Genomic DNA, 26893 nt, shown 5'->3' with positions numbered 1-26893 from the left:
AGATCTGCGGAGCCGCGGAACCGCGGAACCGCGGATCCCCTCCTCACGCGGCACATCCTCCCTCCTCCCCGACCCAGCACTCACACGACGCGCCGCAAACGGACGGACAATGCCGTCCGTCGTTCGGTACCTGCAGGGCCCTCCTCCCTTCACTCACCACTGCGTTTACATGTGCGCCCGCACGCACCGCTATACCACATCGCGCGGTGCAGCGGTGTGGTTTGCTTGAGCGGCCCGTTCGTCCTCCTGCGGGACCTTCTTACGTCGGGTTCGGGAGTTGCTGTGGTGGAAGGGGAGGCCGAACTGTGGCTGGCCTGGGTGGCTGGGATGGGGGGATGGGGATGGGGATGGGGGGGATGATGGGGATGATGGGGGGGATGGGGGGATGATGGGGGGGATGATGGGGGGTGAGACATATGACGAGGTGGAGGTGGTGGTGGCGGTTATTGAGCGGGGAGGGTGAGAAGTAGAGGGTACTTAAGATAATACCGAGTTAAAGGTAGAGAGAGGTATTCTGTACTTTAGATAGAATCAATGCTGGTGTACGGAGTATATTCTTAACTTACTCGCTCGTATGTACTCGACGACTGGCCACTTTTGTTAATATAATTACCTCTTTACTCGTTTCGGGGATTAGTGGAGGGGACAGATATAGATTGTTGAATGTGAGAGAATCAGAATCATCATAAATAGAGAATGTAAAAATAATAATATTAAGGAATCTCCAATACAGGAATCTATCCCGCTCCCGCGTGTCGACTCGGCTACTCCAACTTATTTTACTCTAATTTGCCCTTTCTGAATCGCTGTTCGTTCATTGTCGACGGGGCAAGTACCATTTCAGGCCATTTTATAAGCAGAGGTACATGCGGCTAGGACCCAAGGACCCCTCAGTGATTGATTACTCGATCACCACGATGGTTAGTGGTTGGGCCGCCACCGAGACCACTAAAGGAGCCCTAGAGTTACCACCGGAACCCCCAAGAACGCCCCCAACAATCCCCCAAGGATCCCCCAAAATCCAGCCCAATCCCCTAAACCAAACACCACCACAAACTGCCCAAACTCGCCCATTTCAGCCTCCATCATCCTCTCCCCCCCCCCCCCCGAATTTCTAGTAAGCTATCACCACCGCCTCGACCACAACCACCACAACCACCATCACCACCACACACCCTTCTCAATCCCCCCAAGCCCTTCTCCAACAAAACCGCCTTACCCGCTCCTCACAATCCTCTCGAACCTTCTTGGTTATCTTGGATCCTTGGCCGAAGATAACTTGAGCATCACACTGTCTACTTTGGGTCGGTTGCGAGTGCTTTAAACTGACCGCTCCTGCGTCTTGCCTCCCGGTCCCCTTTACGTCGTGGTGAGGTGACGACAATACTATTGTTCGCATGCAGCCGCCCCCTTACGTCTCGACTCCAAGTGCTGCTGGCTAGGGAGCCACCTCGACCCGCCCTTTGAACAAGGACTCGATCTAGCTAGACGATCTCCTCGTGTTGACTGACCTCACGACCCGCGACGCATCCTATGACCCTTCAACGCATTACGAGCCCCTCCCACCACTTCAACTCGACCTGACATTACTATACACTCTACGACTACCACAAACACATATTCACAATGGACCCTATGGACGGAGTGTACAGATCCAAGAGCCTCGCAGATCGTCGTGCATCCATGGCCAATTCAGAGGAAGGCACCGCTCCTTCACCCACCCGCAACGTCCTCACCCTCGACACATTGAGCACCAGAATGCCGGCCCGAGTCGAGAAGATCGTGCAGACAAGGCCTCGAGGCCCTCCCACACCGAACCTCACGACACCCGCCGAACTGGACTCACCTACACACTCGAATCATGACCCCCCGCCGCCGCCAACGCCGGCAGCGAGTCCTGGACCGGACAACATGAGGCCGGATTGGAGTGCAGCAGGGGACCAGGAAGACATATTCCTCGCGCAGATCCGACAATACTTCAAGCAACGATCGGGCCCAGAGCGCACGAGGATACTAGGGGACCTGTTGAACCTGTGCACGAGCCAGCAGCTTAGTTTTGTATCACAATATGTCAGCCCGCTGCTAAAGAAGGACCCCTTCACCAGCCTGCCGGACGAGTTATGTTTGAGGGTAAGGCCCTTTCTTGTCGACGGCTTGAGATTTCGGGTACTAATGTTCGGATTAGGTGCTGTCATTTCTCGATGATGGGAAGGTCTTGGCCCGAGCGTCACAGGTCTCACGGAGGTGGAGGGATCTATTGGCTGACGACATGACCTGGAAGAACCTCTGTGAGAGACACGATTACAGGCGCCGACTCTCTGTCCGCGACGACACCATCGAGCCGAATACGAATATTCCACCGTTGCCGGTCAGGCCTCAAGCATATCCCTTGGTGACATCGGCGCCACAACTCTTCGGCGCCAACTACGCGCCCTCAGCCCCGCCTTTCACATCCCACTCGCGCAGCTTCGACACTGTGACGGCGCACTCGAAGATGGCGAAGAGGCCGCCCATTCGATCGCACAAGTCCTACTTTAAGCAGAGGTACTTGGTTGAGACGGCGTGGAGGTCTGGCGGGCAGCATGTTTCGCGACACATTACGCAGGATCAGGGCGTTGTCACCAGCTTACATCTTACGCCGAAGTACATTGTCGTTGCACTCGACAACGCCAAGATTCACGTCTTCGATACCGACGGTGATACCCAGAAGACGCTACAGGGCCATGTAATGGGTGTGTGGGCGATGGTTCCGTGGGGGGATACACTTGTCAGTGGAGGATGTGATCGTGATGTTCGGGTCTGGGATATGGCATCTGGGTACGTTTTATTGCGACACTTTCCGTATCAATGCTAACATTATCACAGTGAGAGCAGGCATACCCTGAGGGGTCATACGTCGACTGTGCGATGCCTGAAGATGTCAGACGCCAACACCGCGATATCCGGATCTCGAGACACAACCCTGAGGATATGGGACATCAAGACCGGACTTTGCAAGAACGTCCTCGTCGGCCATCTAGCCAGCGTCAGGTGTCTCGAGATCCACGGCGACATAGTAGTTTCCGGCAGTTACGACACGACCGCCAGAGTCTGGAGTATTTCCGAAGGACGCTGCTTGCGCACGCTGAACGGCCACTTCAGCCAGATCTACGCCATCGCCTTTGACGGAAAGCGAATTGCGACGGGCAGCTTAGACACCAGCGTGCGCATCTGGGACCCGGAGAACGGAACTTGCCAAGCTATCCTGCAGGGTCATACGTCGCTTGTTGGGCAGCTGCAGATGCGTGGGAATACGCTTGTCACTGGCGGTTCGGACGGGTCTGTGAGGGTGTGGTCGCTGGAGAAGATGGCGCCTATTCATCGACTGGCGGCGCATGATAATAGTGTCACGAGTTTGCAGTTTGACGATAACCGCGTTGTCAGTGGTGGTAGCGACGGCCGCGTCAAAGTCTGGGATCTCAAGACCGGACATCTCGTTCGCGAGCTCACTGCCCCCGCCGACGCGGTGTGGCGCGTTGCGTTCGAAGAAGAGAAGTGTGTGGTCATGGCCAGTCGTTCCAACAGGACTATTATGGAGGTATGGTCGTTCTCGCCTCCTCTGGAGACTACCCAGGAGAGAGCGGGCTTTATACATGACCTCCCCCCACGACCGCTCAGTGAGACGGGATATCGGTTTACGGGGGCGGATGAGGATATAGGGGGGTTGGATCCGCTGGGCACTACGTATGCGAGGGATGATATCGATATGGAGGATGCGGGACCTTCGACGGCGCCGTCACGGCCGAGGACGTTTCTTGATGATTGAGTGAGTTAGGAGACGTGCCAGTACGGCTTGAGCTCTTGATGGAACTCCGACGACGGGAATTCACATCGCACCTTATCGTCGACGCGTTGACTCAGACGTGATCTCCCTCGACTATCGAAATGTACGAGTATTAATCGTCTATACTGACCATCCTCACACAACTCGCTATTGCTATACACTATGTATGTCTGTAAAGACAAATACAAATGCCTCAAACACCTCCACCTACCTCTACTCACTCAGCGTTCGATTTCCAGCCATGAAACGGCTACCATTGGACACAACCACAATCATCACCCCATTGTCACACTCGTAACGACCTGAAGAATGAACGGAACGTAACATACAACATCGCGCGGTTTTTTCTCGGACACAAAATGCATCACAACAATGGAGTTTTTTTGTCTTTTCTCTTTTTTTATAACTTTTTTTTCGATATGGCAGGGCTGGAGTAAATCGGTTGGGTTGGTTGGATGGGTTGGGGGGACATTTGGGAAATCTGATAGGGACATGGGCAATGGGATGGAGCAAACTTGGGTGGTGGGGGGGGGTTATTATCTGGGGAGGCATTCCCAGTTGAATTATTATTGATACTTGGCTTCTTATGGCTTGAAAACTTAGATTATGGGAAAAGACCGAATCTGAATAATACGAATAAATCCACCGAACGAGCGAGAAGTGGTGTTTTTTCAACTTTATTGGCGAGTGCAGTGCACGGTGTGGTGAGGTGCCCAGATGTGCCCAGGGATGTGCCCAGGGATTGATTGTAAGGGTGTCCTGCAGGCCTAATCCACACGTAACGTAATCATCTCACACTTTATGTTTAGGGGAGTGTTCTTTCGATGTTCTGTTCGGCAGCTAGTTGGAATTTAGAAGCTATTAAAATTATTTCGGACCTGAATGACTTGAATAACTTATAACAGAGTATATTTACAATTAACCTCGCCCTAACTGGCTCCTCAACTCGCTCAATTACGGCGGACATCCCGTCCCCCGTACATTCCTTAATTAATCCGTCCTGGCACCAACTCCCCAATCAATCCGCTAAAAAGTACCCAAGTACCCCCAAAGGCACGTGACGCCCCCAATCAGTCCGCTAAAAAGCACCCCCTAGTACCCCCAAAGCACGTGACGCCCCCAATCAATCCGCCGCGCTAAAATAATGTTGAATGGTCCCCCGCCGCCCTTCTCCAACAACATTTCTCTCTGCTCCCCAAACCCGCGAAGTGTTGTTCAATTGCACCACCCTAGCAACACCACCACATCAGCCACACAAGATGTTCTCACGGGCATTGAGGACGAGTCGGGCGGCGGGCTTGCCGAAAGCCAGTTTCTCGAGGAAGGTGGTGATGACCCGCGCTGTGACGACGGATGCTGCGTCGGCTCATGCGGAGAAGGAGAGTGTTCCTGAGGTAAGATAGCCAATTGAGACGGGGGAGAAGGGTAGGGGATGGGGTTTGATGATGGGGTTTGATGATGGGGTTTGATGATGGGGTTTGATGATGGGGTTTGCTGACGGTGTTGTAGGAGGATGATAAGCCATTCCAGGTCCAGCTTTCTGATGAGAGCTTCGAGACTTATGAGCTTGATCCGCCGTCGTACACGCTTGATACTACGAAGAAGGAGTTGAAGAAGATGTACTACGATATGGTCGCTACACGGTAAGCACCCTCACCCGCCTCCCACAGCTCCCACAGCTCCCTACTCCTCCCCACCCTCGCCCCTGATGGTGACGACACCGTAACTAACTCCCTACCCAGCCGCATGGAAATGGCCGCCGACCGCCTCTACAAAGAGAAGAAAATCCGCGGCTTCTGCCATCTCTCCACCGGCCAAGAAGCCGTCGCCACGGGCATCGAACACGCCATCACCAAATCCGACGATGTTATCACCGCCTACCGCTGCCACGGCTACGCTTTGATGCGCGGCGCGTCCGTGAAATCCATCATTGGCGAGCTCCTGGGCCGGCGTGAGGGCATTGCCTACGGCAAGGGCGGATCGATGCATATGTTCGCTAAGGGATTCTATGGTGGTAATGGTATCGTGGGTGCGCAGGTGCCGGTTGGGGCGGGGCTGGCGTTCGCGCATAAGTATAATGGGAATAAGAATGTGACGGTGGCGCTTTATGGAGATGGTGCGTCGAACCAGGGACAGGTGTTTGAGGCGTTTAACATGGCGAAGTTGTGGAATTTGCCGGTGCTGTTTGGTTGTGAGAGTATGTCACCCTTTCCCCTTCCATTGACACTCGCGTCGTGTGTGAAGTGAGCTTCAAGACTAATCAGTGGCGTCTAGACAACAAATACGGCATGGGTACCTCTATGAACCGCTCCTCCGCGCTCACCGACTACTACAAGCGCGGCCAATACATCCCCGGCCTCAAAGTAAACGGCATGGACGTCCTCGCCGTCAAAGCCGCCGTCGCCCACGCCAAATCGCACGCCGTCGCCGGCCACGGCCCCATCGTGCTCGAGTACCTGACCTACCGCTACGGCGGACACTCCATGTCCGATCCCGGAACCACGTACCGCACGCGCGAGGAGATCCAGCGTATGCGCTCGACGAACGATCCGATTGCGGGCCTCAAGTCGAGGCTGCTGGATTGGGAGGTAGTGAGCGAGGAGGAGCTGAAGGGGATTGATAAGCAGGCGCGCAGTGATGTGGATAAGGAGGTTGCGGAGGCGGAGAAGATGGTGGCGCCGGAGGCGTCGGAGAAGATTCTGTTTGAGGATATTTATGTTAGGGGGAGCGAGCCGGAGTTTATGAGGGGGAGGACGGTGGATGAAACGTACTACTATTAGAGGACGTCGTACTACTATTAGAGAGAGATTGATTGGTGAGGAGGGGTTTGTAGGGAGGGTTGGCAGGGAGAGACAGTGGGGAGTGTAAGATAATACCGGACTCGTAGAATATATGCTCCTTTGTCTCCTACTTTGACGTCGCATGTACACCGTGACAACACTAGGGAATAGAGTGACGGAACTGTAGCCACGCAGGGCACAAAGTCATAAAAACTGCATATACGATGTGTGATGTGTGAAGAAGTTCCATTTAAACGGGGCACCAGCACAAACAACAGCGGCAGCAGTAACAACAGATACCATAACCAGCTACAATACACGCTGCTACCCCCCTTTCATGGCAACTTTTCAAACCCACCCCGTCCAGTCTAGGACATCCAAGCTCCCCAAACTCCCAAAACACACTATCTACATAAATAAAACCGCAACAACACCCCCTAATGATGATGCCCAACCTGCGTCACCAACGGAATCAACATCCCCACCACACTCGCCAGCGTATCCCTCAGTACGGGCTTCGTTCCCTTCCTCGGCAACCCCCCTCCGCCGCCGCCCTCCCCGAATCCGTTCGGGCTCGAGGAGGAGTTATCATGCTGCGCGGCATCGTCTTGCATCGCGTGCATAGCAACATACAAAAACGTGCCCGCCGAAAACAACAACAGCATCCCCGTCCACCACTGCCCCTTTTCGCCCTCCATCCCCGCCCCGCCCGCAATATTAACTAAGAGCCAAGTGGTCAGAGCGCCGATGGGGGCGGCGAGGGAGAAGATGATTAAATGCCCCCGCGCGGCGCGTTTGGAGAGCCCTTGTTTGAGGAGGACAGAGGTGAGTCCGAACGCCGCGGGCGCTTTATGTAGCATTATCGCGAGGAAGATAATAAACCCCAATTCAGTGTTTGAGGAGGTGGCCGAGGCGCCCATGGCGATGCCGTCAGCGGCAGCGTGGATGACCAGCCCGGTTGTGGTGGCGAAGTTGCGGGTTTGTTTGGGGGAGGGGGCGAGGGAGTGGAGGAAGGAGTCGCTGGAGATTGGGTCGGTGGGGGAGGTGTCGGAGAGGTTGTTCAGGCTGATGTGGCGGGGGGGAGGGGATTGGAGGGTCGAGGAGGCGTGGCGGGGGAGCTTGTCAATGAGGAACATGAGGATGAAGCCGGTGATTAGGGAGAGGCCTATGTAGAATGGTGAGGAGCGTTCAGCTGTGTGGTTGGTGGAGGAGGAGGGGTGGGTGGTGGAGGCGCTGCTGCTGCTGATGGGGGTGTCGTCGTTGTGGATTGTGGGGAAGTCTTCGAGGTTTGAAGATTCAGGCACGACTGGGCCCGGAGGGGGGTGCACGGTGTCAGCGATGGGGTCGGTGTCGGCGCGGCGCTCGAAGATGCTAATGTCGTCCGGGATTACGAGGCCTGGGAGGGCGCTGGCGGCTTCGTAGAAGGTTGGGTTATCGAAGGTTCGGGGGGTGAGGGTGGGTGCCCTTGCGCCGTTTGTGTGGATTGGTATTGAGGAGGCGTAGACGGCTTCGATTCCCTCTGGGATAATTACTACCAGGGAGGTTCCAACGAGGACTCCCATTCCGATTGCCGATAGTAGTCGCAATTGTGACTGAGACAGGCTCATGGACAAAGGCAATGCTCCTGCTAGGAACGAGCTGTTGCACGGCAGTTAGGAAGGGGTGCAAGTTGTATGGGTGTGGAGGGACTTACGCTACTGCCATCACCACGCTCAGCACGAGCAGGATGAACAATCCGTCTAACATCTTGAATCCCTTTTGGACACCTATTTGGTGCTATAAACGTCCCTCTATATGTGGCGAGAATCAAATAAGCATCGTCTCTTATATAGGCATGCGTTGTAAGTGGCAGATATGACGAGTGAGCGCCAACAACAGGTGATGTCTCGAGAATCAAAATGTGTTGGAGATGGTGGGTTGGAGGTAGAGTAACTGTACGTATGTTCTTTGACGCCATGCCGGCGTAGGGAAAGGGAAGGTTACGAAGTGGAGCAAACGCCACTAGCCGCGCTAGTACGGGGGACCATGTATATTGGAGATTGAGACGCGCTCAACTCGCGCGACTGAAAGTGCGACGGCGGCTCAAAACTGACCTGATATTTCCGTAAATCGTCAACTTCACTTCAATCCCTCGCTCGATTAAGGATGGCAAGCTCACCGGACGATTGTAAGTTATATTCCTTTTATCTACGAGATTCCACGCTGCTACAGCCTCAAGGACCGTGCCTTGTCGCATAGTTCTCCAGCCTGTCCAGGCTGGAGAACTCAAAATATGATCTGCGGCGCATACTTTGTGATGATAGTTTCTGGCAAAAACTGACTTCATCTTCAGGGTCGACCCAATCAAATGATGCCCTGCATATCTCACTCGTCCGTCCAGAAAACAAAGCCTCCAAAACCATAACCACCTTTCATCCGAAGTTCACATACCCCATCTTCGGCGAAGAAGAGTCGATATTCGGATACCAGGGCTTGAAGATTCACTTGAGATACAATAAGTCCGATATGCGCCCCGGAGTGCTCATCACATACAGCAAGCGCTTCAAAGCTGTCGGAGACGTCGAGCCAACGGACCTGAAAGGCCTCCTCGCAGACTTCTTGCCAGAAAATGCGTTCCAGAAGTCAGCCGCGTTTGATGCCGCCATAAACGATCCAAACCTCAAGAACTTCACCCCACCAGGGAAGCTCCTCCAGAGCTACGAGAAGGGTGATGCAGCATACGAAATCTGGTATGGAAACTCGGCAGACCCCGCAATCCAACAGCTTCTCCGCCGCCTGCAAATACTCGTCGCTCTCTTTATTGAAGGAGGCACCGCGATTGATGATGCGGAGTGGGGGCCAGGCCGCTGGACTGTATTCTTGCTGTACAAGAAGAGCCCAGCTACAGACGAATCGGCGTCCCCATACACGTTCATGGGCTACTGCACCGTCTACAATTACTACCCGTTAATCCCCAAGCTCCCGCTTGGCGCCCCAGGAACCCAGCGCAAAGCAATCTCTCTCCCCGTCAACTCAGACGCCTCAATCCCATTCCCAGACCAATCTCTTTCCGACCTCCCCATCCGCTCGCGCATAAGCCAATTCATCGTCCTCCCCCCCTTCCAAGGCGGCGGCCACGGCGCCCGCCTCTACTCAACCGTCTTCGCACACTATCAATCCGATCCGCAAACAGTCGAAATCACCATCGAAGACCCCAACGAGGCCTTCGACGACCTCCGCGATCTGAATGACCTCATCTACCTCCGCAGGCTTCCCCAGTTCCAGGCTCTGAAGATCAACACAGCCGCGAATGTGAGGAGGAAGGGACGAGTTCCTTCGGACGAGATTATCGAGCAATCCACCCTCAACGAATTACGCAAGAAAGTTAAGATCGCACCGCGGCAATTCCAGCGCCTCGTCGAGATGCAATTACTCTCCGCCATCCCGACCAGCATCCGCAAATCCCTCACGCTAGAGCACAAGAGCGCGAACACCCCTGAGACGAAGCTCAGACAGCACGAATACCGGCTCTGGTGTCTGCTGGTCAAGCAGAGGCTATATAAGCATAACAAGGATAGCTTGATCCAACTTGAGCGCGCGGAGAGGATTGATAAGTTGGAAGAGGCGGCGGGAAATGTGGAGTCGGATTATGCGCGGCTGTTGAGGAAGTTGGATGGTGGGAAGGAGGTGGTGGAGAAGGAGACGTTGGAGGTGCCGGAGGCGAGTGCGTCGTCGCGTGCTACGCCGCCGGGGAAGAGGGTGGCGGAGGGAGGGGAGCTGGATTTGTCGGTGAGGCAGAGTAAGAAGGCGAGGGTTAAGGAGGAGGCGGAGGAGGATTAGTAGATACTGGATGGGGGGACTGGGCATGGATGGGTGGATTTCAGGGGTTGCATTGCATTATTCAAGATAGGCGTCGGAGCTGGGTGCTATTGTGGAGCGTGTGGATACGCGGAATGGAAACTTATGAACCGTGGTATTGACTTCTATTGTCTGTCCATGCTTTTCTATGTACAAGTTGTCTATTTCTCTACTTTTAACGGGACTGGCGAGCTTTGGAACCGCCCAACCACCGATGGTATCTACCCCCTCTAAACATTCGCACCATTCACATTCTTTACGCCCTGCCCCAACTTACTCGCCACCACCGTCGCGGCTCTAATAGCCTTCGAAACGACCCCCCTCGCACCACCATCCTCCAACACCATCAGCCCGCCAATAGTGCACCCCCCAGGGGTGGTAACACGGTCCTTCAACACAGCAGGGTGAACAGGTGCCCTTCCCTGCTCCTTATCCCCAAGAACACCCATACACGCACCCTTCATCGTCTGCGCCGCCATCTTCGTAGCCTCTGCGCGCGGCAGTCCCATCGCAACACCGCCGTCAATCGCAGCCTCGAGGAGGAGGAGGAAGAATGCTGGGCCGGATCCGCAGAGGGCGGTGGAGGCATCCATCAAGTTTGGAGGGAGCCATACGACCTCGCCGACGCACTTGAAGATCGTTTCGATGAGGAGGGAGACACTCTCGTCGATTGGAGTTGCTGGGGTGGCAAGGACAGTCATCGATTGCCCGATCCCCGCCGCGGTGTTAGGCATCGTGCGTACAACGGTGCAGCGTCCGACACCACCGGGCTTGCCACCGTATAGGGTGTTCTCGATATCCTCAGCCGCAACACCAGCGCAGATAGAGATGAGGAGTTTTCCCTCAAGCGCCTTGATCATGCCGGGCTTGGAGAGGATGCCGGAAACCATGTAGGGTTTGCAGCCGAGGATGATGACGTCTGCTTCCTGGCAGGCCTTGACGTTGTCGTTTTGGATGACTTTGAAGGTTTCGCCGGTGGTGTTGGCGCTGTCGACGGCGGCGGTGATGCGCTCTACTGCGCTGTTGGAGCGGCAGGTTGCGATGTAGCTGGTGGGGGGGAAGAGGTGGTTGCCTTCTTTGTCTTGGAGGAAGGGGAGGGGTTCGGTGTTGCCGGCTTCGTCTTGGACGAAGGCTGGGCCTTCTTTGCCGACGTAGGACATTATGCCGGTGAGAATGCCGGTTCCGAGGGTGCCTTGATGGGAGTTAGCATTTATTCAAGAGGGTGGCACTGTCAATGCTAGTTTGAATGCCTCGAGGGGAAGTCCAGGATCGGGCCATGTGTGCCACAGAAGGAACAGAAGTGAAGAGTGTAAATGGGATATTCAGAGCTTACCACAGCCAATGAATGCGAGAACCTGCTCGCCCTCCTTGCGACGTCCAGTTGTGAGGAATGCTGAAGCCATGACGGCGACTATATTATAGACTAATTTGTCTGTGGCTATTAGGTATAGAGAGAGCCCGGCGGTGTATTAAGTCCTTTATATGTGACTTATACTTCCAATTGGCTTGTAAATATCTTTATAATTGAAGTCGACGTTGATATTGACAGTGCTATATGCCTCACCAATTCCTCTTGGAAGTGGAGTACCCCGCAATAGCTCCACATCGTCCAAAACACAAGCCCTATTCTGCCCTTCCCTGCCGCCTTGCCATCCAATTCTGCAGCTCTTACCGCCCGCCCGTTTCCAACCATAATTTTGCCTGTTCCCACCGCCCAATAGCCCAGCTCAAGAGTATGCACGGGCCAATATATAACCCCCACAATCAAAGATAACCCAAGACATACTCGACAACCGTCGTCGTCGAGCTCTTGCACATTACTAAAAAAATTCACGGACTAGAAATTATCACCTCCTCGAGTACGCCATGGCCGACCCATTCGAAGTGCGCATGCGCTTCACGAACCAGCTACAGCACCTCAATGCCTCCGTGACCAGCTCGCAAAAAGCGGCGCAATATGCGCTGAAATACAAAGATATGGATGAGGACCTGCACTCCTGTATCCTCGAGCAAGTCGAAAAGGTAAGCACCAACCATCTGACCGCGCCCTCCCACCCTTCGCGCTCCCCCCTCCTCCCAGATCAGACCCCGCTGACCCGCGCCGGCTGTAGAACTCAATGAACAACCGCGCCAACATCCTCTACTTCCTCGAAGCCCTCGCGGACCTAAGCAACACCAACGGCCACCGCGATTACATCCGCATGATGCAGCGCGACATCCTGCGCATCGTCGACGCCGTGGCGCCTGAGGACGGGTCGGGCGCTGCTAACACCAAAGTCGTGCAGAAAGTCCTCGCCAGCTTCGCAGCGAAGGGGTACCTCGAGGCTCAGACGGTGGGGGAGATAGACGAGCTCCTCCGGGAGCGCGATAGCGGGATGCCCGGCCTAGAAGGAGCAGGGGGCTCGCCGACACAGCAGGCCGAGGGTATGGACGTTGACGACGGCGTGTGGGAAGACCGGCGTGGAGACGCAGGCGGAGTGCGGCTTGATAAGAAGCTGGTGGAGCAGCGAATCGAAGAGGATCGGGAGAGGCATAAGCGGTTGAGGGAGCATCAGTGGGCGGTGCCGCCTGCGGTGGGGGAGGATGAGGATGAGAGGGAGTTTGAGATGTTGTTTGAGGAGACGAGTAGTGTGGGGAGTGATGATTATCGGTTGTTTGAGGAGGAGTTTCTGGATCGGAAGAGGTGTGCGGAGGAGCATAAGGCGGATATTGAGGGGACGGGTGAGGCGTGATGAGGGGGGGTTTGTGGGATTGGGCATATGGGTTCTGCTGGCGTTGGGGGGGCAAGGAGCATTGATGGCGTTTGGGGTAGCGCTGAAGGTAGCGCAATGGGCATGTAGATCTACGATAGCCACCAAATAATCGAATTAGGTTCAAGCTATGTAACATGAGATAAGCAATGAGAGCGTAGATACATATACCAAAACCTGCTCCTGAAAGAATCATATGTGACGAAAGGAAGGCCCAGCGAGCGGTTCGTACTCGGAAAGTAGAAAGGCTTGATAGACACCAACGCCAGGCGAACCTTCCATCTCTCTATGCTGGCGAGATAGAATAGGTAACCATGGAAATACTCGTGCTGTTCGAATCCGAAGAGAGACTGTTCATGGCTGAGGGTTGACACCTGCGGTGCCAGCAGATTGAGATCGTCCGGTTCTATTGCAAAGTTGGTATGACTTTTCAGCGTCTGATTTATGTGAATAGCCATGATGAGAATGCAAAACAGTAACTGGGCACCTGTGTCATATGAATAACCCCAGAGCAGCTGACCATATGGAAGGCTGTAATGGCCACGGCATGACAACCGTAGCCATGTGTGGGAAAGCGACTTCCTTGTGAAAATATCTGTTTTCAACACTGGTTGTCATGTATGGTACTTGGTCAGACATTACGAGTATTTGCACATTGCGAATGATTTGTCATGTAATTTCATTGAATCTGTGTTTCTAAAACACTAGCCATAAACCGGCCCAGACGCCCATATCCTCCCATCCACGGCTTGAACAGCCTTCATAAACGCCATCACCGATTAAAAAAGTCAATGCAGAGTAGCAAAAAAGCCACCTCATCAAACCCCCTCCACCAATGAAGACGTCCATAACGCGAACACGAGCGCGTTGATCCGCAGGAGCGAGACGCGGAGATGAAACCACTCGAACCCTGCCGTAAACAGCATGCTAGACCATCCGAAGACTATCAAAAGTACGAATGTGGAAGTCATCAACCGAAGCCAGATCAGGTAGTTGAAGATGGTGCATCTCGGTGTGAGCACAGAAGAAACCCTGCCGTAAACAGCATGCTAGACCGTCCGAAGACTATCAAAAGTAACGTATGTCTGAATCGAAATACAACCACCGAGGGTGCAGCGAGGCCAAGAGATGTTGGGAGATCGTGACGGAGAGGAATGATGGTGTGGCGTATTTGTTGTTTGTTTGTACAGGAAACGCTTAACCGCCGAAACCGTACAGGGTGCGGCCTTGACGCTTCAGGGCGTAGACGACGTCGAGTGAGGTGACGGTCTTGCGCTTGGCGTGCTCGGTGTAGGTGACGGCGTCACGGATGACACCCTCGAGGAAGGTCTTGAGGACACCACGGGTCTCTTCGTAGATCACTGTTGCCAATTAGTATGGGTGCGATAGCGAGGGTGGTTGTGTGAGAGACTTACTAGCTGAGATACGCTTAACACCTCCACGACGTGCGAGACGGCGGATGGCGGGCTTGGTGATACCCTGGATGTTGTCACGAAGAATCTTGCGGTGGCGCTTGGCTCCGCCCTTTCCAAGTCCCTTTCCTCCCTTTCCGCCTAAAAAAAACGCGTCAGTATTGTTTCAACGATGGACAGTGATGTTGATTGAATGTGTTGCAAGGAATGGTTGATGATGTTATGGTGGCGTTGAGGCTCAAGCGCGTTGGAAGTGATAATGAAGTCATGCATCACAACCCGTGCCGACCACAACATTGATGAAGCGGAACCTCGACAACAAATAAAATGGAATAGAGGGGTGAAATTACTTACGTCCAGTCATGATGAAGTTGTTTGAGGATGTGTGAGTGGTTTATTGATGGTAAAGCACGTCGAAATAGACGCGTTGGTTGATGATGGATGGATTTGTTGTTGGGTTGTCGATATGTCGTAGATGAAAAGGATCAAAAGAAGAAAGCGGGGGTGGAAATGGGCACTTATTGATATAAGCGTGTTTCCTCCTGTTGTGAGCGTTTTGAATCACTCAGTAATGGAAGGGTACGCTAGTCCTCTTACGGCTTTTGTTTTTGTGATTTCGTCGCGGTCCTGCAGGGAACCATCAAGCGAAATGGGGAAACAGCCGAGAATCACTGGACAAGATCAACAAAGTAGCCGATATTGGCTTCCACGATGCACGTCAGATTGTTCTGGTTCTGATCTCCTAAATATATATACAACCGAATATATATTCAAGGAGACGCTGCTCGAGATATATATACAAGGAGACATTGTATATCCTTCAAGTCTCATACACCATGCACCTTTCAGCATCACCCCCACACGTCCCAGTAGAGTTCGGAGTACACATTTCACCATCCCATGCCCGTATTTGCTATACAGCTCCAGGTGAGATCCAGCCCATTGATTCATTATCATACACTCTCGATATCTATATACATACATATTCACTCTGAACCATTCACTCTCATGCCGCCATCCTCCTCTGCCTTCTGTTCTGTGGAGCTGCCTGTTGCTGCTCCTCCCCGCCCTTTGGCTGACCCTGAGGACCACCCAGCATCCCCCTCGCGGCACCGATCAGTCCCCAGCCCTTCCACAGAACAAATACGGGAACAATGGCAAACAGCCACCATGCTTTGTCTCCCAATGCAAGGACGGCCAATAAGCATGCCCACGTGACCCACACGACGTCGAAGAGGTACTCGGTCAGTCCTGGCGCGGCCAAGTCCTCCCCAGCGGATTTAAGGCTTGACTTCCCATTCAGCGTAGTGTACTTTGGGCGGCCGCTGGACTCGAGGATGTACTGGCACGCAAGGGCGGGAATGGACAGTACGGCGTAGGTGAGGAGTGAGCGGGAGCGGAAGATGAGGCTGACGACGATGAAGGCGCCATTGAAGACGAGACTGCCAATGTGGAGGGTTGAAAGTGCGGCCACGTTCGCCTTGGCAAGATCCTTACGGGCTTTTCCAGCCATGGCGAAGGTTTTGGATGCGGTGTACGACGAGTGTGTTTGTTGTGCGGCGCCGAGTGTGCCGCTTGGCGGAAAGGAGTGAATATTGCGCCGTTTCCAGATGTATTTGGCGTAGTATTAAATATTAAGGCGGAAATATATCATTCGCCAGTCAATTATTATCTTCCACGCACAGCTTCAAATCTTCGGAATCTTTCAATATCGATGTCGTAAGCAACTGTTGTAAATCCTTTTCCAGTGAGGCTAGATCGATCAAGAGCGCGCGGCTAAGGGTAGCCGTCAAGGATTCGGCTTACATAATCACACCGTCGTTGCTGGGTTGGACCGCAAGCAGCCAACGAATGGTAAGTGCTGAAAGCAGGTGCAACAACAACACCGCGACACACCTGAGAAGAAGCCACCGTTCTCCTCAAAGTGTGGCAATCAATCATCCTCGAGTGCGCTCCAATAATAGCCACTACTATTGCTGAATATAATATCCGAAAAGCCACTGAATAGTGTTGCGTCCGTCGTCGTACCGCTTGTTCGGCATCACTCGTTCTTCCGTTCGTTATTGCCTCTCAGTACCAACCGTCGCCAAACAAACCCGTCCATGTCACCGATGCCACCCTTCCCACTCTTCAACACTAGAAGCTAACGACTCCTTCGTCGAACCCGACTACGTATTTGGCTGAACGGTGGCTCAGGCGCAGTTACGTTTCACTCCGGTAGCTTTGTGCTGGGACTTCGGCGTCCCTCGAACAACCTCGACCAATACTGCGACCCTCCAAGTATTATTACTTGACAACTCCCATGGCCACATAGAAGAGACACATAGATACTATCCTGAGCTTCTTGCACAGCGCCGGCATGGCGCCTTCGAATACCTGTGTCGCGAACCAACTCAGGCAATTAATACACTACCACATCGATAACAACCTTCTCAAGAACGCCCTATTCCTCGCCGAACGACTGGTTGCGTTCGACCACAGATCTTCTGAATCACAATACCTCCTGTCATTATGTCATTTCCGCCTCGGCGACACCAAGTCAGCGTACGAGTATAGCAAAGCTGGCGGCTCGAGAGGAACACACTTGGGGTGTGCATACGTTTTCGCCCAGTCTTCGCTGTCGCTGGAACGGCATAAAGATGGAATAGTAGCTCTGGAGAAGAGCCGAGGGCTATGGGGTGGAAGGAGTAGCTTCGGAAAACATAATCAATATTCACGGAACCCGTTACCTGACGCGGCGGCTGTGAACTGCCTTCTGGGCAAATTATACCACGGATATGGCGACAAGAAGAAGGCTATTAATTACCTAGAGGAGGCCCTCAAACTGAACCCGTTCATGTGGGATGCGTTTACAATTCTTTGCGATATGGGAGCAACTGTTCTGGTGCCAAATATTTTCAAGATGAGCCCAGAGATGGAGGCTGTGATCCGGAGTAGCGCACAGCAGCCGGAGAACTTGGTATCGTCGCAAACAAGCGTCAGCCAGGGACTCAGTGGCGGATTGTTCAGCGATTCGACACAATCCAAACCTTCAGCGCGGTCGGCGCCAATAGCGACAGACCTTGGAGACCCTTTTAATACTGCGCAGCCTCGAAGTTATGGGGGCGGCCTATTTGGCTTGTCACAAAAGGTCAATGAGAGCAGTATGAACATCTCCCATTTAGCTGGTGGAGGGGGACTCGGGCCAGATACGATGGAAACGCCGACTGGGCCCACCTCGCAAATGGATGTGAGCGTTGTACCGATGGGAAGAGAGCCAGGTGTTGTCTCTGCATTTTCTGTTGAACCTCCGCAAGCCCCAGTACGAAGGAGTCGCCAGCAGGTTGGTGATTACGGTATGGAGGTACCGCCAAAGATGAACCGTGGTGGGGTCCCAGTCAAAAGATCACAGAAAGTTGATGCACAAAGAGATGCTCCTCTGGAAGGGACCTTGCCGAGTTCATTACGGCCACCGGGCTTACCTTTGTTGGTCCCTGAAAGGAAACGAACCGTTTCTGGCCAAGTTGTTCAGCCACGGCAGACACAGCCGGAGGACCCTGGTGCGCCACAACGAAGAAGCGTCAGGCTTTTCAATCAAATAAGGCCTGTCAGTAGCAAGTCCACAGCCTCTGCATCCACGGGAACTGGAAACCAATCTCGAGAGTTGAAGAAAGCGAGGCCGCCAATATCGAGAATGATGAGGCCCGGGTCGAGTGCATCCACGGTTGGTCGTGTCGTCAGTGGGAACAGGAAGCCAATGGAAGAAATGGACATCGACCAAAAAGAGTACCCTCGGCGAGCACACCATGCCAACAGCGCACCAGCTGCTCCTGAGAAATCGTTGGAAAACGAGGCTGCAAGGCAAGAAGAAGCTTTAAGATGGTTACTTGAGCTATTCAGGAAGCTGGGTACCGGATACTTCGCCCTATCACGATATGAGTGCATGGAAGCGTTGCAGGTATACAGTTCACTGCCTCGCGCGCAACAGGACACACCTTGGGTCTTGACGCAGATGGGTAAGGCACATTACGAACAGGCTGCTTATGCCGACGCCGAAACCTACTACAAGAAGATACGGACGATGGCTCCCACGAGGTTTGAGGATATGGAAGTCTACTCAACCATTCTGTGGCATCTCAAGAAAGAGACAGACTTGTCGTTCCTCGCACACGAGTTGATAGATGCCGACTGGCACTCTCCGTACGCTTGGTGTGCTTTGGGCAATGCTTGGTCTTTGGCACGAGAGCACGAACAAGCTTTACGGTGCTTCAAACGCGCGACGCAGCTGAATCCAAAGTTTGCTTACGCTTTCACATTGCAAGGGCACGAACACGTCGCCAACGAGGAGTACGACAAAGCTCTGGCAGCGTATCGACATGGCATGGCAGCCGACAAGCGCCATTACAATGCCTATTACGGTGTAGGCCGTGTTTATGAAAAGCTTGGAAGCTACGACAAGTCTTTCACCCACTACACCGCCGCGTCTATCATCAACCCCACCAATGCCGTGCTGATCGGCTGCATCGGCACAGTTCTGGAGAAGCAGAAAGAGCCAAGGAGAGCCCTGGGATTCTTCACGAAAGCCACAGAGCTGGCGCCAAGAAACACGCTCATGCGGTTCAAGAAAGCGCGTGCACTGATGGCGATTGGGGAGATGCAAGTCGCACTCCAGGAATTAATGGTTCTCAAGGATATGGCGCCGGACGAGGCGATGGTTCACTTCTTGCTCGGAAGACTGTACAAGGGAATGAGGGAGAAGGGGCTTGCCGTGAGGCACTTCACCATTGCGCTGAACTTGGATCCAAAGGTATGTTTTAATTTGTCTCCCCTTGTCTCCAGAACCACCACTAACGACGCACACAGGCAAGCCAGCAGATCAAGAGCGCAATCGAGAGTCTTGAAGGCGACGATGACGACGATGAACTGTCGATGATGGCGTAGCACGCCGTTCTCTCTTGAGGACACGATGCTGAATTAATGCGAAACGAGGAATGGCGGCGGGCGTTTGTTCCACACTTTTTTTGCCGTCCACGCCCACGGCTCCCACTCCGTCACACAAGCTGAGCAGAGACGAGGGCGCCCGGGAGTTTTTTTTTTGGGGGGGTGGTCGGAGGCACTACTACTATTACGAAACGATACCTTATCATTAGCTTGCATTTGGGAGGTGCTGGCTTGCGGGATAATTGCATTGCTGTGCCCCTTGCACTTTCACATCATTACATACGAGAGAAGTGAATATTTGCGCGGGTGACGACGGCGGTGGGGTTGCATTGCGTATTCGGGCTTTGTTTTTTATTTTTCTGAACTACGATGGCTGGTTCATAGCATGGATATGGAAGTGGGGGGGGAGGGTATATGGATACGGATATGAGTGAGGCGTTAGTAGGGCGGCTGAGGGCTGGCGGCACCACTTGGGGGGGGGGTTGTATATAGGGGTGACGAGTGCGTGGACGCTACGGCTGGGGAACATGCAATAGCATTGGTGCTGACGACAGTTATTTGTCTCAAGTGCTTCATTCTGTGATTGTGATGATTTGTGATTGTGCTTTTTCTACCTATCTGATGTGCAAAAGCGTTCAAAGAGGATAACAAAAGGTCAATACAGAGCTCATCGCGGAATTAGACGGCCTCGTCACGTGGTAAATTCCATCTCCCCGCGTTGCCATAACATTGGCTGACTTTCCACGACTTGCCAAACAAACCTCTGTGCATACCAGCTATCCCATGGTGATCCTTCTGATGACTCTATCTTACAAGAACTATCATTTCCTTGACAACATCCAGATGGTGAAGTCACGTGGTACCCCTTTCCGTGTTGAATGAGAAATCCGACTCCCTTCAATTCCTTCAGAGGACAAGATTGAAAACAGTGCCTCAGTCTGTACGTCTTTTTTTCCGTGCCGGTTCTTCCTCGTGTGCAGCAAGTTCTTCCGCCCGGCGCTGGTTCAAGAAAGCCTTCGCTCGAAGAATCCCATTGTTATGATACTCAAGGCGCTTCTCCCAACGCCCGCAGCGCTTTTGCACGTCTTGAATCGCTTGGTTATACTCTTCAATGACTTCCGTGGTTGCATTGATTCTCTCTCGCTCCATCAGGCAGCCAGGTTCGCCTAGCTGTATCATCATCTCGAGCTGCTCGTTGGTCATCAGCTTCCATGCTTCAATAGCCCTTTGAGCATCGTGTGCGTCAAAATCGTATTTATCTGGGGATGGTGGTTGTGGGATGGCATTCTCGTAGTGCCTCCAGGCTGTGGGGAATCTGGTGCGGGTTTTCTCGATGTCGGGGAAGCCGGGGAACCACCATGGTGGGCGATGGTTGGCGTATCCTTCGCGGAGGGATGCCATCTGGTTTTCGGGAGACTCTGGGGCCTCTGGATATTTGCTCCTTAGATCGGCCCTGTCTGTGTAAACGTCGTCAATAAACACTGTTTAAATATATTAGAAGGAAGTCAACTTACAGTAATGCTCCCAAAACTTGCGGCGACACCAGTACGCGTGAGCAGGCCATTCATTCTCTTCATAGCTTTTGGCATTATACAGAGCTTTAAAGTATGATAGATCAAGCTTGTAGAGTTCCTTCTTTTCTTCCTCGTTGGCAGGTGCTTTTTTCTTCCGGATTTGGTTCTCCTTGAAGGGGCCCGCTGATGCGGCATCGCGGGGTTCAGCGAACTTCTGTCCATCAACTCCACCGAACGAGTTCACTCCTGGAGGCGTTGGGAAATCATCCAACGACAAGTTAGCAACCTTCTCTTCGAAGACATCTTGAGTATCCGCTCTCTTTCTCTTTCGCGTGGGTGGGGGTTGGGGCTCCATGTTTGAAGTATGGTGCAGTTGGGGTGTTTCTTGGATTGTTTGTTCCTCCATGGTTTGTTCTTCAATTGTGGCCATCATCAGTACGTATCGGAGGCGGATATACTTTTAGGAGTGCTTCGGGCGTCAAATATTATGAGAAAGGAAGGCACGACTGGATTTGCTAGGCGCTTATTGTGGTTGATGTGCGGCAACGGCAGTCGTGCTTGCCAAAAGTCTGAAGATGGGCTCAGGACTTATGCTAACAATTTAGACTCAGGGAGCTTATTTCCTTAGTTCCATTTGTCAGTAGCTAGTTTACCTATTGTAGCCTTGTATAATTGAGCACCTTTACTTAAATTATAGTTGTTGTAATTACCGTTATGTACCTATAGCCTCTTTTCGACTTACGGGGACATGGGTAGCTCATGATATATGAAACTGGCAGGGTCATTATAGTTATAAACTCTCGGCAACACAGTATAGGAGTAGAATGAAAGTAATATTCTACTTAGTTTCCTCCGCCTGTACCCAGACTGATATCTCCGCCATCATAAAACAGCCTCTGAAATGAACAGATTCGTATTCCCCTACTCGGCGACTTGCCTCCCCATGCCATTGCCTCAAAAATTGCAATGTCTCGCCACAAATCCAACCCTCGAGTCCCCTTGCCGTTGCCTTCGAAATTGTAACATCTCGCTACAAATCCAAGCCTAGAGACCCCTTGCGTTTGCCTCAGAAATCGCAACTAGCCACCACGAATCTAAATCTAGAACCTATTACTACCGCTCGCTTCCCCATTATTCTTCTCTCTCTCCTTTTTAGGGGTCTTCTCCTTGTTTTTTCCCGGGGAGAGTGATCTCAACCGTTGCCCGAGGCGGGTAAAGGTGCGGAAAAATCTGTTGTTTCGCCTCTGAACCTCGGGATTATCGAGGATTGGTTTTTGGACAAACGACACCATAACACCCCGAACTATTTTGAGCAAAAAATGTTAGTTTGATTAACAAAATGCAAGGCTAGAAAACCTACAAGCTGCCAACTTCTTAATCTCAGCAAGGACTTGTTCCATAGATCGGCCTGATTTAACAAATGCAATTGCTAAGTATTCTGTAGGTTTAGCAAAAAAGAAGCCTTGACTTGGTGCTGGGTGGCCGAAAATTGAGGCATCATGGATCGCATCGTGGATTTTCGAGAAGCGGTCCCATTGCTCATTAGGTTCTTGTTCCTGTACCCATGCCCAGGTGTCGAATAGATGGGCATCCTCCATTTGTAGTTCAAGAAAGGCCTTATATCTTGTGGCTACTCCAGTCAGTGCATTTCTGTAGCATAGCTCGTCAGATAATATTTCGAGGTGTTCGCTGTCGGTAATCTGCCCTCTAGCTATACGTCGAAACCAACTATGCTGCGGATTGGATCCTGATGCATCATTTCCAGGGAAGCTCATCAGATACTGTCTTGCTTGTTCGGCCACAATGTTCGTAAAGTTTCCTGGGAACGCCTGTCCTAAAGTCGTAGATCCATATTCCCCAACGCCTAATGAAGCCATGCTGCCTCCGACATTGGCATTCGGAGCTCGGTTTCTCATGGGGTTTGCTGTATCGATTGGAATTACTTTCAGCATCTCCCACTTCGACTTGTAATCGACCATTGGTAGGTTGGATACGCTCTCGTGGTTAGAACCCCACAGATAGTCCTGGGCAGAAAATTCAATCTTGTGGCGCCAAAACATTCGATCTACCTGGTTGCTGCCGATATCATGGATGAACTTTGCCCAGCCAACATATGAAGGCGAAGTCTCTATATCTTCTTGGCTTTCTACACCTTCCTTCGTAGCTATCTGCATTTGTATTGCAGATTGTAGAATTGTTGATGCATAAATCGAACCGGTCGCCTGACCCGATGATTCGCTCTTTGCCCAAGATTCAGACATGGTTTTAGACCCTGCTGCGGCCATTACCGTTGCATTTAGTGCTCCTTTTGACCCATCTGGAGTTCTTTTTGTCACCCATCCGCCAGAGTAACAGGAAGTCACACAGCAACATTTTTCGTATTCTGTATTGCAGAAGCCATATCCTTAACAGTTAGACGCGGTGCAGTAAGCACAGTAGATTTTCCGCCAATCGCGACACCAAAGTTTTCTGAATCCCCGTGTCCAAAAATAAGGATTAGAACATGTTCATCGTTCCAAGTTGCAGCTTTACACTCATACTCGACAGTACCAAGGAAGCGATCTAGAAGTATTTCAGGTGCCACTACTCGCATACTTCCAGGTTCCTGGATGTCAGGGAGCATATCTCTATCAAGAACAACCCGGCGCATCTCTAACGGATTACCATGCACAAACTCTCTGTATTTGTCAACGAGAGTAGCTGGGTCCACGCATGTCATCCATATTTGATTTGACCCTATTAAAAATAGTTAATACTAAGATATTCGTATAGCAAGGCATCTTAACTTACCAAGACCAGAGAAAATATGGTGAAATAAATAAAAATCAGAATGAAACCAGCCGTCATCATCTGGAGATGAGGCTTGCTTATAATCATTAACACCACAGACTGCAATAATTCTTGTCCGGGGCGTAATTGTAGGAGGGCAACGGGAACTGAACTCGACATCAGTAAGGCCTCCATACGACCCAGCTCCTCTACCCCACCCCCCAATGTCAGTAGGCTTGAGCATCTCAGCCATGATTAGAGGAGAAGATTAATTCAGAGGTAACGGACGACGCGAGTTGCAGTGTTGTAGGTTGCAGGGTTGTGGGTTGGGAGTTGTGTGTTGCAGAGTTGTGGGTTGCAGAGTTGTGGGTTGGAGAGTGGGTTGCGAGTTGTAAGTTAAGGAATAAATGAGCTTATCTCTTTGTGCTTAATTTGTAGGCTAGATTAAATTAGTAGAGTATAGTGCCTACTAAATGCACGAGAATTTACTAAAAGTAAGATAAAGTAAGATAAAGAAAGATAAAGGTCAATTTTAGCTTAAATTTACAAAAAGATGCACTTATAGCGTAGCGACCTGTATGTTATAGTGCCTAATGAATCTTTATAATGCATTCATCTTTGAACTGTCGGTTTCTTAAGGAGTCTATTTTTGAAATAAAAAATCATTAACTTAAGACTTTAAACTATTCCCATTGCTCAGTTGGCCTATTGACCCGGTTTGATGATAAAACTAGCAGTTTTTCGATATCGCTAGCGATTTGCGCCATAGACTGACCAGAATGCGATCGCTAAATATTGCGACGGTTTAGGGTAGAAGAAACCTTGGTTTCCTACTGGTAAACCAAAGAGGCGCTCCTTACGAATCATTGGTTCGATGTTCTTGTAACGTGCCCATGGTTCTTTTTCCATCATAAGGTCTTTATAGTACATTTCTACTATAAGTCTTTCTTCCCACAGTAATACATCAAACAGATGCGCATCTTCAATTAACAGACCCAAATAATTTTTCATCTCCGTTGCTAATTTTATAAATATTGCATTTGTTGCGTGCTTGAGGTTTCTCCTACGCCAACTCCTGGAGAGTAACTGAAAATCACATTTTCCGCATCAGGTCCGTTCAAACTAACCCACCTCTAAACTCCGATTTGGAAGCCGGGACAACTACCTTCGCACCAGAGAGCCTGGGCAAACTAGCATGGGACGAGATTTTTCAAGACTCTCTGCAGACATTGTGTGCGAACAAGCACGACAGTATATAAACAGCTACCCTGGCAATCACGCATTGGAATGCAATACACCATACATATGGTATATTCATATCACACTTCCGGTGACTCACTTGAACAAAATCGAACACACTAAATAGATGGTATGATAATTCAGGTCATATTCCCATTCCCAAAAGAACTAGGCCGGGGCTAATGTGAGGCTACCGAAGCTAATGTGATAAGGTTTAGGTCTAACATGCACTTGTAGGGGTAAGCTTCATTCCCCCTTGACTCTTCTCATATTTTGAGTGTAAACGCATTTTATTTAGCATTGACTAAACTAATATAGTCTAATTATGCGGTCTATATGGCAATTGATACAGTTGGTGTGAGTGTTTCTGTGTCTATAATAATACCCTTCTCAGTCCTGCTATTGGATTTATCACCACCAAACACTACATCTTCGAAACCGCAACTTGCCAGTCTCTGTTCTAATACGCAAATCCATAATGGATATCTTCTACGATATCAGCGTTTTTAATGGTCAAGGAATAAATACCTGCCGCTTCTCGCTAGAGGCAGTAAGATGCCTCCTCTTGAATGCGCCTGACGATTTTGAACTCGCTGGGATAGTCGTCAACGCTTTAAGTCATATTACCCATGAACCCATAAGCGACATGGCGGTGATAGAAATCGGCAATTTCTTCACTGTGTTGTGTGACTGGCACGATTGGCCAATGTCAGTTAATCCAGGAGTAACGCTTACTGTGAGTTTCGGGATGCCTCGATAAAAAAGAAAATACCAACAACGCAATAGTATGACCGACACGTTCAGGTTATGGCGGTTGTGCGTACGTTGACCGATTTCTTCCTGAGTCCTCTTTTGGTTCTTAACTTACGTGGCAACAGAACTGCCCATCATTCCTGGCAATGTCCCCCTCTCAAAAGGCAACCAGTATAGCTACTTCCGCGACTGTAGACACCGAAAAAGACTTAAAGACCGTTGGGAAGCGATCAAGGCTGAGTATCTAGCCCAAAATCCCCATATGGCAGATCGTGAGACCCACCCTCGACGCATATATGAAATCCGTCGGCAAATGGCCCATGATCTTGAATGTTCGTATTCCACATCCCCTCCTTTGCTATCCACAAACTAACATCTCGCAGGGGTCCACAAAGACAGATTCCACCTCTTCGAGACTCCGCCTCGCACCTCGGAAGAGTTTCACCCTGTGATTCCCCGACCCCCATGGGATATGCCATTTATGAGTAATCCTGGAATGGAATTGCCTATTTTGCCACGCTTCACCGGACGAAGGACCCTTCCAGCGTCATCAGCACCGAGGTCAGTGTCACTGTCAGAGCTGTGCCGCCTGAACCGGCCAACAGTGGGGCGTTTGCAGAACGGTGCAGACCATTTTGATTCGGCAACTGATAGCTCAGGTACTGAACCGCCGGCAAATTCGGATTTGGATAGTAATGCTGCGAGCAGGATCGGGATAGCAACCCCTACACCAATCATGCACCCCGCTACTCCTGGCTAACTAGTGAGAGTGAATGTAAGCATGACTTGGAGTTGGCATGATTGTCGAGGTTTGAAATTAAATTGTCTTGAAGGGTTGGGTTTTTATACTTGCAAGGGATTGAAGCTATGCTGTTTTGAAAAATGTCAGCGGGGTTCAAAGTGTTGTTTTCAAAGTTTCACTAGTTATGTCTTTATTTTATTTACAGTTATGGCCCCCACAGGGCATGTTGTATACGGCCCCTCACCTAGAATTTTAGGGCAGCACAAGTATTATTACTACGGCAGGATATGGGATCCTTTATTTGCGTTTGTTTGAGTTTGGCTTGCGTATCCACCTCGTTGCATCTGGGACCAT

The 26893-nt window shown here is 51.5% G+C and overlaps 13 protein-coding genes across 13 annotated transcripts; 6 read left to right on the top strand and 7 right to left on the bottom strand.

The window, feature by feature from the left end:
• Positions 1–1140: 1140 nt before the first annotated feature.
• Positions 1141–4394, top strand: VC83_05998 (uncharacterized protein). The gene is made up of 3 exons (XM_024469605.1): positions 1141–2130; positions 2186–2817; positions 2866–4394. Exons 1-3 carry the CDS (start codon positions 1627–1629, stop codon positions 3803–3805), a joined length of 2076 nt encoding a protein of 691 aa, XP_024322421.1. The 5' UTR covers positions 1141–1626; the 3' UTR covers positions 3806–4394.
• A 615-nt stretch (positions 4395–5009) lies between these two features.
• Positions 5010–6731, top strand: PDA1 (alpha subunit of pyruvate dehydrogenase). Its single transcript, XM_024469604.1, has 4 exons — positions 5010–5217; positions 5333–5466; positions 5566–6020; positions 6098–6731. The coding sequence occupies exons 1-4, from the start codon at positions 5083–5085 to the stop codon at positions 6601–6603; spliced, it is 1230 nt and encodes a 409-aa protein (XP_024322430.1). The 5' UTR covers positions 5010–5082; the 3' UTR covers positions 6604–6731.
• Positions 6732–6739: 8 nt separating this feature from the next.
• On the bottom strand, positions 6740–8542 carry VC83_05996 (uncharacterized protein). The gene is made up of 2 exons (XM_024469603.1): positions 8297–8542; positions 6740–8241 (listed from the first exon to the last, which is right to left on the bottom strand). Exons 1-2 carry the CDS (start codon positions 8347–8349, stop codon positions 7041–7043), a joined length of 1254 nt encoding a protein of 417 aa, XP_024322429.1. The 5' UTR covers positions 8350–8542; the 3' UTR covers positions 6740–7040.
• Positions 8543–8678: 136 nt separating this feature from the next.
• On the top strand, positions 8679–10549 carry HAT1 (histone acetyltransferase 1). Its single transcript, XM_024469602.1, has 2 exons — positions 8679–8770; positions 8936–10549. The coding sequence occupies exons 1-2, from the start codon at positions 8749–8751 to the stop codon at positions 10420–10422; spliced, it is 1509 nt and encodes a 502-aa protein (XP_024322428.1). The 5' UTR covers positions 8679–8748; the 3' UTR covers positions 10423–10549.
• A 2-nt stretch (positions 10550–10551) lies between these two features.
• Positions 10552–12012, bottom strand: PRO3 (delta 1-pyrroline-5-carboxylate reductase). The gene is made up of 2 exons (XM_024469601.1): positions 11774–12012; positions 10552–11632 (listed from the first exon to the last, which is right to left on the bottom strand). The coding sequence occupies exons 1-2, from the start codon at positions 11841–11843 to the stop codon at positions 10671–10673; spliced, it is 1032 nt and encodes a 343-aa protein (XP_024322427.1). The 5' UTR covers positions 11844–12012; the 3' UTR covers positions 10552–10670.
• On the top strand, positions 12013–13293 carry VC83_05993 (uncharacterized protein). Its single transcript, XM_024469600.1, has 2 exons — positions 12013–12462; positions 12552–13293. The coding sequence occupies exons 1-2, from the start codon at positions 12307–12309 to the stop codon at positions 13170–13172; spliced, it is 777 nt and encodes a 258-aa protein (XP_024322426.1). The 5' UTR covers positions 12013–12306; the 3' UTR covers positions 13173–13293.
• A 929-nt stretch (positions 13294–14222) lies between these two features.
• HHF1_2 (Histone H4) lies at positions 14223–15128 on the bottom strand. The gene is made up of 3 exons (XM_024469599.1): positions 14957–15128; positions 14606–14743; positions 14223–14551 (listed from the first exon to the last, which is right to left on the bottom strand). The coding sequence occupies exons 1-3, from the start codon at positions 14964–14966 to the stop codon at positions 14388–14390; spliced, it is 312 nt and encodes a 103-aa protein (XP_024322425.1). The 5' UTR covers positions 14967–15128; the 3' UTR covers positions 14223–14387.
• Positions 15129–16326, bottom strand: VC83_05991 (uncharacterized protein). Its single transcript, XM_024469598.1, has one exon. The coding sequence runs from the start codon at positions 16113–16115 to the stop codon at positions 15609–15611; it is 507 nt and encodes a 168-aa protein (XP_024322424.1). The 5' UTR covers positions 16116–16326; the 3' UTR covers positions 15129–15608.
• Positions 16327–16479: 153 nt separating this feature from the next.
• CDC27 (anaphase-promoting complex subunit cdc27) lies at positions 16480–20695 on the top strand. Its single transcript, XM_024469597.1, has 2 exons — positions 16480–19388; positions 19445–20695. The coding sequence occupies exons 1-2, from the start codon at positions 16962–16964 to the stop codon at positions 19520–19522; spliced, it is 2505 nt and encodes an 834-aa protein (XP_024322423.1). The 5' UTR covers positions 16480–16961; the 3' UTR covers positions 19523–20695.
• VC83_05989 (uncharacterized protein) lies at positions 20456–21399 on the bottom strand (the record flags this gene model as incomplete). The annotated part of the gene is made up of 2 exons (XM_024469596.1): positions 21037–21399; positions 20456–20979 (listed from the first exon to the last, which is right to left on the bottom strand). Exons 1-2 carry the CDS (start codon positions 21389–21391, stop codon positions 20456–20458), a joined length of 879 nt encoding a protein of 292 aa, XP_024322280.1. The 5' UTR covers positions 21392–21399.
• A 733-nt stretch (positions 21400–22132) lies between these two features.
• On the bottom strand, positions 22133–23297 carry VC83_05988 (uncharacterized protein; the record flags this gene model as incomplete). The annotated part of the gene is made up of 2 exons (XM_024469595.1): positions 22133–22339; positions 22397–23297. The coding sequence occupies 2 exons, from the start codon at positions 23295–23297 to the stop codon at positions 22137–22139; spliced, it is 1104 nt and encodes a 367-aa protein (XP_024322281.1). The 3' UTR covers positions 22133–22136.
• Positions 23298–23395: 98 nt separating this feature from the next.
• VC83_05987 (uncharacterized protein) lies at positions 23396–24153 on the bottom strand (the record flags this gene model as incomplete). Its single annotated transcript, XM_024469594.1, has 2 exons — positions 23827–24153; positions 23396–23772 (listed from the first exon to the last, which is right to left on the bottom strand). Exons 1-2 carry the CDS (start codon positions 24056–24058, stop codon positions 23396–23398), a joined length of 609 nt encoding a protein of 202 aa, XP_024322282.1. The 5' UTR covers positions 24059–24153.
• A 1369-nt stretch (positions 24154–25522) lies between these two features.
• On the top strand, positions 25523–26557 carry VC83_05986 (uncharacterized protein; the record flags this gene model as incomplete). Its single annotated transcript, XM_024469593.1, has 4 exons — positions 25523–25780; positions 25831–25864; positions 25923–26129; positions 26181–26557. 4 exons carry the CDS (start codon positions 25523–25525, stop codon positions 26555–26557), a joined length of 876 nt encoding a protein of 291 aa, XP_024322283.1.
• Positions 26558–26893: the final 336 nt, after the last annotated feature.

Source organism: Pseudogymnoascus destructans (assembly GCF_001641265.1).
Source record: "Pseudogymnoascus destructans isolate 20631-21 unplaced genomic scaffold scaffold_16, whole genome shotgun sequence".
NCBI lineage: Eukaryota > Fungi > Ascomycota > Leotiomycetes > Thelebolales > Thelebolaceae > Pseudogymnoascus > Pseudogymnoascus destructans.
The sequence above is the reverse complement of the archived record's forward strand: the minus strand, read 5'-3'. Positions and strand labels throughout refer to the sequence as shown.

Bases quoted from the DNA above. Each gene is read 5' to 3' on its own strand.
- VC83_05998 (XM_024469605.1), top strand. From the start codon at position 1,627: ATGGACCCTATGGACGGAGTGTACAGATCCAAGAGCCTCGCAGATCGT. The intron at 2,131-2,185 runs GTAAGGCCCTTT...TGTTCGGATTAG, and splicing joins CGGACGAGTTATGTTTGAGG to GTGCTGTCATTTCTCGATGA. The intron at 2,818-2,865 runs GTACGTTTTATT...ACATTATCACAG, and splicing joins GTCTGGGATATGGCATCTGG to TGAGAGCAGGCATACCCTGA.
- PDA1 (XM_024469604.1), top strand. From the start codon at position 5,083: ATGTTCTCACGGGCATTGAGGACGAGTCGGGCGGCGGGCTTGCCGAAA. The intron at 5,218-5,332 runs GTAAGATAGCCA...ACGGTGTTGTAG, and splicing joins AGAAGGAGAGTGTTCCTGAG to GAGGATGATAAGCCATTCCA. The intron at 5,467-5,565 runs GTAAGCACCCTC...CTCCCTACCCAG, and splicing joins TACGATATGGTCGCTACACG to CCGCATGGAAATGGCCGCCG.
- VC83_05996 (XM_024469603.1), bottom strand. From the start codon at position 8,349: ATGTTAGACGGATTGTTCATCCTGCTCGTGCTGAGCGTGGTGATGGCA. The intron at 8,242-8,296 runs GTAAGTCCCTCC...GCCGTGCAACAG, and splicing joins AGCGTGGTGATGGCAGTAGC to CTCGTTCCTAGCAGGAGCAT.
- HAT1 (XM_024469602.1), top strand. From the start codon at position 8,749: ATGGCAAGCTCACCGGACGATT. The intron at 8,771-8,935 runs GTAAGTTATATT...CTTCATCTTCAG, and splicing joins GGCAAGCTCACCGGACGATT to GGTCGACCCAATCAAATGAT.
- PRO3 (XM_024469601.1), bottom strand. From the start codon at position 11,843: ATGGCTTCAGCATTCCTCACAACTGGACGTCGCAAGGAGGGCGAGCAG. The intron at 11,633-11,773 runs GTAAGCTCTGAA...ACTCCCATCAAG, and splicing joins TCTCGCATTCATTGGCTGTG to GCACCCTCGGAACCGGCATT.
- VC83_05993 (XM_024469600.1), top strand. From the start codon at position 12,307: ATGGCCGACCCATTCGAAGTGCGCATGCGCTTCACGAACCAGCTACAG. The intron at 12,463-12,551 runs GTAAGCACCAAC...CGCCGGCTGTAG, and splicing joins TCCTCGAGCAAGTCGAAAAG to AACTCAATGAACAACCGCGC.
- HHF1_2 (XM_024469599.1), bottom strand. The intron at 14,552-14,605 runs GTAAGTCTCTCA...AATTGGCAACAG, and splicing joins TGTTAAGCGTATCTCAGCTA to TGATCTACGAAGAGACCCGT.
- VC83_05991 (XM_024469598.1), bottom strand. From the start codon at position 16,115: ATGGCTGGAAAAGCCCGTAAGGATCTTGCCAAGGCGAACGTGGCCGCA.
- CDC27 (XM_024469597.1), top strand. From the start codon at position 16,962: ATGGCGCCTTCGAATACCTGTGTCGCGAACCAACTCAGGCAATTAATA. The intron at 19,389-19,444 runs GTATGTTTTAAT...CGACGCACACAG, and splicing joins CGCTGAACTTGGATCCAAAG to GCAAGCCAGCAGATCAAGAG.